General features: G+C 45.1%; 1 protein-coding gene across 3 annotated transcripts in view; it reads right to left on the reverse strand.

Moving 5' to 3' along the window:
* The window catches only part of USP28 (ubiquitin specific peptidase 28), a 230,216-nt gene that overhangs the window by 199,245 nt on the left and 17,608 nt on the right, over nucleotides 1-13,363 (reverse strand). For all 3 annotated transcript variants that reach the window (XM_063943189.1, XM_063943188.1, XM_063943190.1), the window contains exon 2: nucleotides 4,259-4,336. In XM_063943189.1, the coding sequence (XP_063799259.1) occupies nucleotides 4,259-4,336 (78 nt within the window). The remainder of the gene's footprint in view (nucleotides 1-4,258; nucleotides 4,337-13,363) is intronic.

Below are 13,363 nucleotides of genomic sequence, written 5' to 3' on the forward strand. Positions count from 1 at the left end.
CGATAGTGGGTAACAGACAGGAAAACACTGAAATTCATGTAACACAACAAGGATGATGCGTCCATTATAAACATAATGCTATATATCTCCCATATAGCACTAAAAATCACTGTGCCCCCCCCCTCCTTCGTACTATAAAGCAAGGCTTGGCGGGGAGCTGCAGAAAATGGCACTGACTCCGTTGTGAGGGCTAAGCTCCGCCCCTTCTCGGCGCGCTAAAGCCCGCTCAAACTAACATATATATATAGGGGGGGGGATGTATATATCGCCTATAATGAACAATATAGCAATCTCTGCCGAGGGCGCCCCCCCTGCGCCCTCGGAAGCCGTTGGCGTGTGGGAGCAATGGCGCGCAGCGCGCGCTGCGGTACACTGGCGGGGTGAACATACCCGGTGTCCGAGCCTCAAAGTATGTCCCCCCGCCAGCGAAGCACTTAGTAATATGCCGCCCAGGGCACTCCCCCCCAGCGCCCTGCAAGAGGCTATGGTGATTGGGAGCAGGGAGCGCAGCGCTACCGATGCTGCTCCTTCCATTTTGCGGCACACTGGCGGGGTGTCCGGGCACCTAAATATGTCCCCCCGCCAGCGCTATAAACCTCAGCAACATGCCGCACATGGCGCTCCCCCCCAGCGCCCTGCACCCTGTGAGAGCGTTGGTGTGTGGGAGCATGGAGCGCAGCGCGACCGCTGCGTGTTACCTCCGTTACTGAAGTCTTCTGCCGTCACTGAAGTCTTCTGCCTTCTGCATACTCACCCGGCTTCTGTCTTCTGGCTCTGTGAGGGGGGTGACGGCGCAGCTCCGGGAACAAGCAGCTAGGCGCACCAAGTGATCGAACCCTCTGGAGCTAATGGTGTCCAGTAGCCTAAGAAGCAGAGCCCTTAACTAAGATGAAGTAGGTCTGACTTCTCTCCCCTCAGTCCCACGATGCAGGGAGCCTGTAGCCAGCAGGTCTCCCTGAAAATAAAAAACCTAACATAAGGTCTTTCTAGAGAAACTCTGTAGAGCTCCCCTAGTGTGCATCCAGTCACTCCTGGGCACAAAGTCTAACTGGGGTGTGGAGGAGGGGCATAGAGGGAGGAGCCAGTTAACACCCAGTTTAAGTCTTTATAGTGTGCCCAAGCTCCTGCGGATCAGTCTATACCCCATGGTCCTTTTGGAGTCCCCAGCATCCTCTAGGACGTAAGAGAAATTATGATTACTTTTCAGGAGATCCTCACATATATATATTTTACACCAGCAGAGGGAGCTGTTAGCCTAATGAATCTCTATTAATAATGATATATTCACATATTCAGTCAGAGCAGCAGGGGGAGCTATTTTTGTAATAGAAGACCTTCCCCTATGCTCTTCACTGGGGGAGGACCCATCCTTTCCCTCAGACTGGCGCCATAAATGATATTAAACATGGCCCCCAATAAATTTCCAGGTTACATGTTAACATTGCAGACTTGGTTGGGTCTTGAGCTTGTAGCCACCTGTACTGTGTTCTAGTTACTTACTGGTGTTTGCAGCAGAGTTAATTTTTAAGAATTCTACTTGTTATATTGCCGCACGCTGCCGAGAATCCTCTCAGCCACGCGGCGCTGTATGTCTCTCTCACTCTCTCCCCCTCCCGCTGCCCGCTGGCTGGCGCGCGCCGGGACCGCTGTTACAAGGTCCCGTAGCGGCGCCTGTGCACCGCTTCTTCTCCGCTCTGAAGCGCGCCACTCAGCCATCTCTTCCTGCACACAGGGAAGACACGCTGAGTCTCGCGCCGCACTTGGCTCCCGCGCGCCGGCTGCTGTAGACAGCCTTCTATCAAGAGGGAGTTTAAACTTATAATGCATTACAGGAGACAAATAGAGAGAGAAAAAAATAAAAATAAATAAATAAATAAATATCTACATGAAAGACCCTAGCCTAAGCTACCTCTTCTATTCGACCAGTACTCACTATTAGAGGCTTGTTGGAGGATCTCCTGTTGAGAGATGCAGGTCCCTTCAAAAGGGATCTTTGTCTCTCCAATATAAAGCGGCTTTGTCTTCCTTTTATTAGGTGGACGCAGCACACGGTATTATTTTAGTCAAGAGCTCTGTGCTCCCACATGCTGTACCTCCAGCACAATTTTTCAAACAGAGGGAAGAGGGATGTGAAGGGGGAGGAGCCGGCTGTGCAGACAATGCTAATTTTAGATTGTGCCACACCTCCGGTTGCAAGCTTCACACACCTACTGTATAGGACTCCAGTGTCCCCTAGTGGATGAAAGAGAAAGGGTTATTCTGGAGGTGCAGCCCCTATTAAGCGCAGTCTTTGGGTACATTTGTGTATATATTATATATATATATATATATATATATATATATATATATATATATATATATATATATATATATGGAAAAGACAAGGGGGGAGGGACAAGCGCCTAATAGTGCAGTAACTTCACAACAAATTAGGTTGTGTATAATGTCGTATCTATAGATAATATGCGTACCAGAAGTATGATTTATAATGGGCACATCAAACGTTATAATAGCTGGTGTTTGGCACCGCAATTAGTCCCCAGGTTGGACGTCAATATGGATGTTCTCCAAATCATCAATTTGCAAATACGTCGGTCTGTAAATAATCAGAGCGAGAGGCGCCTCTCATAGTGCAGAAATCACTTTATAAATATATTGAAATTCATAGAAAACGATAGGTATTAAGCGTACCAAAATATAAATACCAAACAGCTTTTAAATATGGTCTTTTTGTCAAGAGCGACTTTCCTTTATGTAGTTGGAGAGTATCAGACTTCGTGTATTGCCGTGTATAGAAAAATATATATCACAGGCACTCCTGAGGAAGCCTTTTACAGGTGAAACGCGTTGAGGACCTGTTCTGAACACCCCTGACACAGACTTATACGGTGGATATACCCCGGACCACTGAAAAAATCTCGGACTATCCAGATAAGCTTTATGAACTCTTTTTTCTTTGAGAATATTTTTTATGTTACCTTTTTACCATATGAATTAAAACCCATATATCTTTTAGCCTGTGATATATATATACCTATCGTTTTCTATGAATTTCAATATATTTATAAAGTGATTTCTGCACTATGAGAGGCGCCTCTCGCTCTGATTATTTACAGACCGACGTATTTGCAAATTGATGATTTGGAGAACATCCATATTGACGTCCAACCTGGGGACTAATTGCGGTGCCAAACACCAGCTATTATAACGTTTGATGTGCCCATTATAAATCATACTTCTGGTACGCATATTATCTATAGATACGACATTATACACAACCTAATTTGTTGTGAAGTTACTGCACTATTAGGCGCTTGTCCCTCCCCCCTTGTCTTTTCCAGATTAATTTGTCACTAAACCTAGTGACACCTTGAAGGATTGAGCTGCCAACTACAGGAATACCCTGTGGAACCAAAGTGCAAGTTAATCTACCTAGGACTCCTTTTGAATTCATTAATTGAGAAGGAAAGTAGCGCACCAACTAAATTCTATGTTCATATATATATATATATATATATATATATATATATATATATATATATATATATATATATATATATATTTTTTTTTTTTTGTTACATTGATACATATACGTAAAATCACACACCTATACACATACATACTGTCCCATACCTAGACACACACACGCATACATTTATTTAACAGTTTCTTATATAGCGCAGCAAATTCCGTTGTGCTTTACATTCACTCATATAGTCACGCACATTATATATATATATATATATATATATATATATATATATATATATATATATATAGTCACACGTGTATACATACAGTGACACACAAGCACACGTGTCACACTCACTATTTAGGGTCTTCTTCTGCTGTATAGTAAGCGCTCTGTCTTCCCTGCTGCTGGCTGGACTGGCGCTGTGTACAGTGCCGTGTAGCCCCGCCCCCTTCCGGCTAACTCTTCTTTTCCAGCTCAGCACTGCTGCGATGTTTAAAAGCAGGATGGGGGAGGCAGCTTGTTCCCTGTGCCCCCTCTCTATCCGGCTCTGCCGGTGTGGGCACAACACGTGACTGCAAAGAAGAAACTGAATGTAAATTACAGCTCCCGCAGCAAGAGCTGCTGTGAGATGTAATTTATTTTCAGTTTCACCACAGCAAGGGACCAATGCGCATAGGGAGGGGGGTGTTAAGGGGATTAAAGTGATCATGACGACGCCCCCTCCAATCCGGTGTCCCCTTCGTTACGACCATGCTCCCAGGTTGCACAGTGAAATAAACTGACCTTAAGTGCTTCATTCAGAACAGCGGGGTCTTCAATTCCAGTGATCTCTCTCAGTTGGTTAATCAACATTTGACTGTCCTGAAATTAGAATAATAAACCATAAGCCAAAATGTAACCATGTAGTGAGGAAATGTGGCTGCAACAGGTAGCACCTATCCTTGTGTATCAGTGTACAGTTCCCTATAGATTGTAAGCTTGCAAGCAGGGTCTTCCTACCTATATGGCCAGTATCCTTATACCAGCGGTAATTTACCATTGCTAATAGGATTGCCAGGGGCTATCCAATTAGCCCCGTAAAATAGCACTTATCAGATATTATGCTTCGGGTGCCTCAGGCACCTTAAGCATAATCCACGATAAGCATCCGTCAGAGACCCATTTTGCATAATAATGCACAAGTCTGGGAACGTATTCCGGATCTCATGTTTTATCGCCCGAAAACAAGTCATTTACAGCACAATAAAAATGGGCTATAATTGTATAGACCAGTGGTTCCCAAACTGTGTGCCGTGGCTCCCTGGGGTGCCTCGGGACACTTGCAGGGGTGCCTTGGATTGGTGGTCCAGGACCTATTCAAATTATTTATGGTCAATATAATAGGCAAAACTAGTGCTAGTAGCTGTCAGTCATAAAATATGGGGACAAACAGAAGCAAATCTTGTCCCTCACCACACATTTGAGCCTAAGGATGGCATATAAACACAATCTAGTTAATTTAATATTTCTTTCTAAATTTCTCAATAAGAAATTTTTGGCCTAGGGGTGCCGTGAAAGAAATTCTGCTACTCTAGGGCGCCGTGATTCAAAAAAGTTTGGAAACCACTGGTATAGACCGATATACCATAGGGCTATTTTAGCCTGTTTTTGCCATGCAGTAAATTAACACCGCCAATAGGATACGTCCTTAGTCTGTTTGTTATTACCCAATTTTGTAATATTACGGTTGTTTCCAATTGTAAAGCACAGCGGATTATGCTGCACCATATAAGAAACTGCTGATAATAAAGGTCTGATCAATTGAAATGTGAAAATGGTATTCACTATAAAAACAATTCACCGTATAAAGCAGCCTTATGCCCCCAAGGTCGAACTAAATATATTACTTTTGTATTTTGTTTATTTTGCTTTTACTGCCAGGCTGTATTTGAAATGATGTTCTAAAAAACACACACACACATACTATAGTATATTTTCAAATTACTGCCATTAATTTTTTTCGGGCCTATACATTCCAAGTATTTTGTGCATTGTACTTTAGTATGCCTTATAGAGTACATAATAGAATGGATTTAGCATTTATGATTAGATGACAACGTCACATCAATAATTTAGCTATTACTTGCTAACATTCCTACATAACAATTATCAGCTGCTAAGTGGAGCTGGCTGAGCACACAGAATGGCTTTTGATGAGAGCAGCTAGACGTCAGCGACTAGAAAAGTCCTGGGTCCTTATGTGCACTAGTACATATAAGGAGCCAAGGGAATGCAAATGAGCTTGATGAGCTATTTTAAGGACAGTCCACATACCATTTGTATTTGTCATTCCTCCTTCACAATGAGGTGCCAGCCACTCATCGCTGAGCTGCAGCAAAACGTTGCCTGGAGAATTTTATTAGACTTTGTTATTTTAGGATTGAATGGACAACTGTACAACTCAAGAAGGAATGCATCTGTCCAGTATTCCTTTCATTGTGTTTGTTTCTTTGTTTGTTTATTAAATACTGGAATATTTTTGAGAACACACAATATACAATAACAAAAAATAAGAATTTACTTACCGATAATTCTATTTCTCGGAGTCCGTAGTGGATGCTGGGGTTCCTGAAAGGACCATGGGGAATAGCGGCTCCGCAGGAGACAGGGCACAAAAAAGTAAAGCTTTACTAGGTCAGGTGGTGTGCACTGGCTCCTCCCCCTATGACCCTCCTCCAGACTCCAGTTAGGTACTGTGCCCGGACGAGCATACACAATAAGGGAGGCATTTTGAATCCCGGGTAAGACTCATACCAGCCACACCAATCACACCGTACAACTTGTGATCTAAACCCAGTTAACAGTATGACAACAGAAAGGGCCTCTTAAAGATGGCTCCTTAACAATAACCCGAATTAGTTAACAATAACTATGTACAAGTATTGCAGATAATCCGCACTTGGGATGGGCGCCCAGCATCCACTACGGACTCCGAGAAATAGAATTATCGGTAAGTAAATTCTTATTTTCTCTATCGTCCTAAGTGGATGCTGGGGTTCCTGAAAGGACCATGGGGATTATACCAAAGCTCCCAAACGGGCGGGAGAGTGCGGATGACTCTGCAGCACCGAATGAGAGAACTCCAGGTCCTCCTTTGCCAGGGTATCAAATTTGTAAAATTTTACAAACGTGTTCTCCCCCGACCACGTAGCTGCTCGGCAGAGTTGTAATGCCGAGACCCCTCGGGCAGCCGCCCAAGATGAGCCCACCTTCCTTGTGGAGTGGGCTTTTACAGTTTTAGGCTGTGGCAGGCCTGCCACAGAATGTGCAAGTTGAATTGTGTTACAAATCCAACGAGCAATCGACTGCTTAGAAGCAGGTGCGCCCAACTTGTTGGGTGCATACAATATAAACAGCGAGTCAGATTTTCTGACTCCAGCCGTCCTTGCAATGTATATTTTTAAGGCTCTGACAACGTCCAACAACTTGGAGTCCTCCAAGTCGCTAGTGGCCGCAGGCACCACAATAGGTTGGTTCAGATGAAATGCTGATACCACTTTAGGGAGAAAATGCGGACGAGTCCGCAGTTCTGCCCTATCCGAATGGAAGATTAGATAAGGACTTTTATAAGATAAAGCCGCCAATTCAGATACTCTCCTGGCAGAGGCCAGGGCTAGTAACATAGTCACTTTCAATGTGAGATATTTCAAATCCACCTTTTTCAATGGTTCAAACCAATGGGATTTGAGGAAATCTAAAACTACATTTAGATCCCACGGTGCCACCGGAGGCACCACAGGAGGCTGTATATGCAGTACTCCCTTGACAAAAGTCTGGACCTCAGGGACAGAGGCCAATTCTTTTTGGAAGAATATTGACAGGGCCGAAATTTGAACCTTAATGGATCCCAATTTGAGACCCATAGATAATCCTGATTGCAGGAAATGTAGGAAACGACCCAGTTGGAATTCCTCCGTCGGAACCCTCCGATCCTCGCACCACGCTACATATTTTCGCCAAATGCGGTGATAATGTTTCACGGTGACTTCCTTCCGTGCCTTAATCAAGGTAGGAATGACTTCTTCTGGAATGCCTTTCCCTTTTAGGATCTGGCGTTCAACCGCCATGCCGTCAAACGCAGCCGCGGTAAGTCTTGAAAAAGACAGGGACCCTGCTGTAGCAGGTCCCTTCTCAGAGGTAGAGGCCACGGTTCGTCCGTGAGCATCTCTTGAAGTTCCGGATACCAAGTCCTTCTCGGCCAATCCGGAACCACTAGTATTGTTCTTACTCTTCTTTGCCGTATGATCTTCAATACCTTTGGTATGAGCGGCAGAGGAGGAAACACATACACTGACTGGTACACCCAAGGAGTTACCAGTGCGTCCACAGCTATTGCCTGTGGATCTCTTGACCTGGCGCAATATTTGTCCAGTTTCTTGTTGAGGCGAGACGCCATCATGTCTACAATTGGTCTTTCCCAACGGTCTATTAACATGTTGAAGACTTCTGGATGTAGACCCCACTCTCCCGGATGAAGATCGTGTCTGCTGAGCAAGTCTGCTTCCCAGTTGTCCACGCCCGGGATGAACACTGCTGACAGTGCTATCACGTGATTCTCCGCCCAGCGAAGAATCTTGGCAGCTTCTGCCATTGCACTCCTGCTTCTTGTGCCGCCCTGCCTGTTTACATGGGCGACCGCCGTGATGTTGTCCGACTGAATCAACACCGGCTTTCCTTGCAGGAGAAGTTCCGCCTGGCTTAGAGCATTGTAGATTGCTCTTAGTTCCAGAATGTTTATGTGAAGAGACTTTTCCAGACTCGTCCATACTCCCTGGAAGTTTCTTCCTTGTGTGACTGCTCCCCAGCCTCTCAGGCTGGCGTCCGTGGTCACCAGGATCCAATCCTGAATGCCGAATCTGCGGCCTTCTAATAGGTGAGCCTTCTGCAACCACCACAGAAGTGACACCCTTGTCTTTGGTGACAGGGTTATTCGCAGGTGCATCTGCAGATGCGACCCTGACCATTTGTCCAACAGATCCCTTTGGAATATTCTTGCATGGAATCTGCCGAATGGAATTGCTTCGTAAGAAGCCACCATTTTTCCCAGGACTCTTGTGCATTGATGTACTGACACTTTTCCTGGTTTTAGGAGGTTCCTGACCAGATCGGATAACTCCTTGGCTTTTTCCTCTGGAAGGAAAACCTTTTTCTGAACCGTGTCCAGAATCATTCCTAGGAACAGCAGACGAGTTGTCGGGATTAAATGGGATTTTGGAATATTCAGAATCCACCCGTGTTGTCTTAGCACCTCTTGAGATAGTGCTAAAGCTGTCTCCAGCTGTTCTCTGGACCTTGCCCTTATTAGGAGATCGTCCAAGTATGGGATAACTAATACGCCTTTTCTTCGAAGAAGAATCATCATCTCGGCCATTACCTTGGTAAAGACCCGAGGCGCCGTGGACAATCCGAACGGCAGCGTCTGAAACTGATAGTGACAGTTTTGAACAATGAACCTGAGGTACCCCTGGTGTGCGGGGTAAATCGGAACGTGTAGATACGCATCCTTGATGTCCAAGGATACCATAAAGTCCCCTTCTTCCAGGTTCGCTATCACTGCTCTGAGTGACTCCATCTTGAACTTGAACTTTTTTATGTAGAGGTTCAAGGACTTCAGATTTAGAATAGGCCTTACCGAGCCATCCGGCTTCGGTACCACAAATAGAGTGGAATAATACCCCTTTCCTTGTTGTAATAGGGGTACTTTGACTATCACCTGCTGAGCGTACAGCTTGTGAATGGCTTCCAACACCCTCTCCCTTTCGGAAGAGACGGTTGGTAAGGCAGACTTCAGGAAACGATGAGGAGGATCCGTCTCTAATTCCAACCTGTACCCCTGAGATATTATCTGCAGGATCCAGGGGTCTACCTGCGAGTGAGCCCACTGCGCGCTGTAATTTTTGAGACGGCCCCCCACTGTCCCCGAGTCCGCTTGAGAGGCCCCAGCGTCATGCTGAGGTTTTTGCAGGAGCCGGGGAGGGCTTCTGTTCCTGGGAAGGAGCTGCCTGTTGGTGTCTCTTCCCTCTTCCTCTGCCTCGTGGCAGGTACGACAAGCCCTTTGCTCTCTTATTTTTGTAGGAGCGAAAAGGCTGCGGTTGAAAGGTCGGTGCCTTTCTCTGTTGGGGAGTGACTTGAGGTAAAAAAGTGGATTTCCCGGCAGTAGCCGTGGCCACCAAGTCTGATAGACCAACTCCAAATAACTCCTCCCCTTTATACGGCAAAACCTCCATGTGACGTTTTGAATCCGCATCGCCTGTCCACTGTCGTGTCCATAAGGCTCTTCTGGCTGAAATGGACATAGCACTCACCCGAGATGCCAGTGTGCAAATATCCCTCTGTGCATCACGCATATAGATAAATGCATCCTTTATTTGTTCTAACGACAGTAAAACATTGTCCCTATCTAGGGTATCAATATTTTCAATCAGGGATTCTGACCAAACTACTCCAGCACTGCACATCCAGGCAGTTGCTATAGCTGGTCGTAGTATAACACCTGCATGTGTGTATATATTCTTTTGAATAACTTCCATCTTTCTATCTGATGGATCCTTAAGTGCGGCCGTCTCAGGAGAGGGTAACGCCACTTGTTTGGATAAGCGTGTGAGCGCCTTGTCCACCTTAGGGGGTGTTTCCCAGCGCGCCCTAACCTCTGGCGGGAAAGGGTATAATGCCAATAACTTTTTTGAAATTATCAACTTTTTATCAGGAGCAACCCACGCTTCATCACACACGTCATTTAATTCTTCTGATTCAGGAAAAACTGTTTGTAGTTTTTTCACACCATACATAATACCCTGTTTTACGGTATCTGTAGTATCAGCTAAATGTAACGTCTCCTTCATTGCCAAAATCATATAACGTGTGGCCCTACTGGAAAATACGTTTGAATTTCTACCGTCGTCACTGGAATCAGTGCCCGTGTCTGGGTCTGTGTCGACCGACTGAGGCAAAGGGCGTTTTACAGCCCCTGACGGTGTTTGAGGCGCCTGGACAGGCATTAATTGATTGTCCGGCCGCCTCATGTCCTCAACTGACTGTTTAAGGGAAGATAAACCATCACGTAATTCCACAAATAAAGGCATCCATTCTGGTGTCGACCCCCTGGGGGGTGACATCTGCATATTTGGCAATTGCTCCGCCTCCACACCAATATCGTCCTCATACATGTCGACACCACGTACCGACACACACCGCAAACTCACAGGGAATGCTCTAATGAAGACAGGACCCACTAGCCCTTTTGGGGAGACAGAGGGAGAGTCTGCCAGCACACACCACAAAGCGCTATATATACAAGGGATATCCTTATATTAAGTGCTCCCTTATAGCTGCTTTAATATATATATATATATAGCCATTAATGTGCCCCCCCTCTCTGTTTTACCCTGTTTCTGTAGTGCAGTGCAGGGGAGAGACCTGGGAGCCGTTCTGACCAGCGGAGCTGTGACAGAAAATGGCGCCGTGTGCTGAGGAGATAGGCCCCGCCCCTTTTTCGGCGGGTTCTTCTCCCGCTATTTTTCCAGTCAGGCAGGGGTTAAATATCTCCATATAGCCCCTATGGGCTATATGTGAGGTATTTTTAGCCTTGTATAAGGTTTATATTTGCCTCTCAGAGCGCCCCCCCCCAGCGCTCTGCACCCTCAGTGACTGCCCAGTGAAGTGTGCTGAGAGGAAAATGGCGCACAGCTGCAGTGCTGTGCGCTACCTTATGAAGACTGAGGAGTCTTCAGCCGCCGGTTTCCGGACCTCTTCACGCTTCAGCATCTGCAAGGGGGTCGGCGGCGCGGCTCCGGGACCGGACTCCACGGCTGGGCCTGTGTTCGATCCCTCTGGAGCTAATGGTGTCCAGTAGCCAAGCAGCAAATCCACTCTGCATGCAGGTGAGTTTACTACTTTCCCCCTAAGTCCCACGTTGCAGTGATCCTGTTGCCAGCAGGACTCACTGTAAAGAAAAAAACCTAAACTAAACTTTCTCTAAGCAGCTCTTTAGGAGAGCCACCTAGATTGCACCCTTCTCGTTCGGGCACAAAATCTAACTGGAGTCTGGAGGAGGGTCATAGGGGGAGGAGCCAGTGCACACCACCTGACCTAGTAAAGCTTTACTTTTTTGTGCCCTGTCTCCTGCGGAGCCGCTATTCCCCATGGTCCTTTCAGGAACCCCAGCATCCACTTAGGACGATAGAGAAACTTCCCTGTAACGGTCTGTGAGAAACTAATGGGCCCTACACACTGGGCGAGAATACTGAAAGATATGAACGATCTTGTCCATTAATGAATGATACACCATTCATATCTTTCAGTGTGGTCCCGCGCTCGTTCATCGCTGGTGCCCCGTCGGCTGTGCATGCAGGCCAATATGGACAATCTCATCCATATTTGCCTGCACTGCTATGGAGCCAGGTGATAAGGGGAGTGAAGAAACTTCACTCCCCCCATCACTGCCCCCCCCCCCTGCCGCCGCCGGGTCGGCCGTATCCGCCGCCAGGCAGCTCGGATCGCAAAGTGTGTAGGGCCCATTATCAAAGTTACCCAATGAAAGTAAAAATAAATGTAATCGCCATATATTTCTCCATTGATAACATTCATCAAAGTCTAGTATAAAAGTCAGTGAAGTATTAGACAGTAGATCTCCATAACAAGTGCACTCTAACCAGGCAAGTACAATTAACAGCTCACCAAAGGGAGAAAACAGCCAATAAACATCCCAGGTATCGAAAACAAAATTCAAGAATATCAACAAGAAATACAGATACATTGAATTACAATGTATAAATGTTAGTATAGCAGATTTGGTATTGCATACATTAATGTGGTAAATAGAGTAAAAAAAATAGGTACGTTTTATTTATTAGGCTAAAACAATGCTTTCTGCACACGGTAAAAATGGTAAAAATTATACAATTCTTCCAGCGCCCAAGTTCTAAACCAGTGCCTATACACTATTGTACAAGGGAGTACCTTATACGGATTCAAGAGATACTTCAGTTTGCCAGATAGAACTTAAAACACTACATTTACAACGAAATAATAACATTTAGAGCTAAGAAACCCTAATCTAATGCAAGATGTTGCACACAGAGTTCTAATTTATTTGTTAGATGACTAGAAGCCGTGTCAAAGGTTTAAAAAACAAAAACAAAAAAAAACGGAAGAAGAGGGTGTATTGAAATGGATTTTATTGGGTGTAAAAACATGTGTAAGATATAAAAATAAAATACTAATCTACAATAACTAATATATAATCTAAAAAAGGGCCCAATTTACGGAAACTGTATCACCTAAAATCCTAATTAATTAAACCCCTATCTGTCCCCAAAAATAAATTAATAATAATGTCTAATAGTTTAAATTTTTTTTTTTTTTTTTTTTTTTTTTTAACTGAAGCAAAAGAAAAGGTGACCTTTGTTATGGTCATGGATAACCCCCTATGAATGGCACGTTACCTGTATAGTGCACTATTGGGGATTTTTGTTTTTTAATAAGACAAATTTTCATATGGGATACAATGGAATGGCAGTAGAACTCAAGACACATCACATTTTACTAATAGTTAATCATCTGTATAAAATTGGTCCTGTCAAACAGTGCATGAGGAAAAATTCTACTGCTGCAGGTGGCATTTGGGGACAAAAGACGTCCCCGGATCCAAATGCGTTTGAATATGCAGGATCGGCTCACCATTGTGACTGGGCGCAAGCCTCCGCTTACTCAGAATGACCTGCAGAACTGCTCAGCCAGGATAGAAAGTCTGCACCCAAAGATGCAGCCCCTGGGCTCGGATCACCTACAAAATATTTAGTAGCATGGTTCCCGTTGCTGCCAGTGAATCATGCTACGGCTAAGGTTTTT

The sequence above is a fragment of the Pseudophryne corroboree genome, chromosome 10 (genome assembly GCF_028390025.1).
Source record: "Pseudophryne corroboree isolate aPseCor3 chromosome 10, aPseCor3.hap2, whole genome shotgun sequence".
NCBI lineage: Eukaryota > Metazoa > Chordata > Amphibia > Anura > Myobatrachidae > Pseudophryne > Pseudophryne corroboree.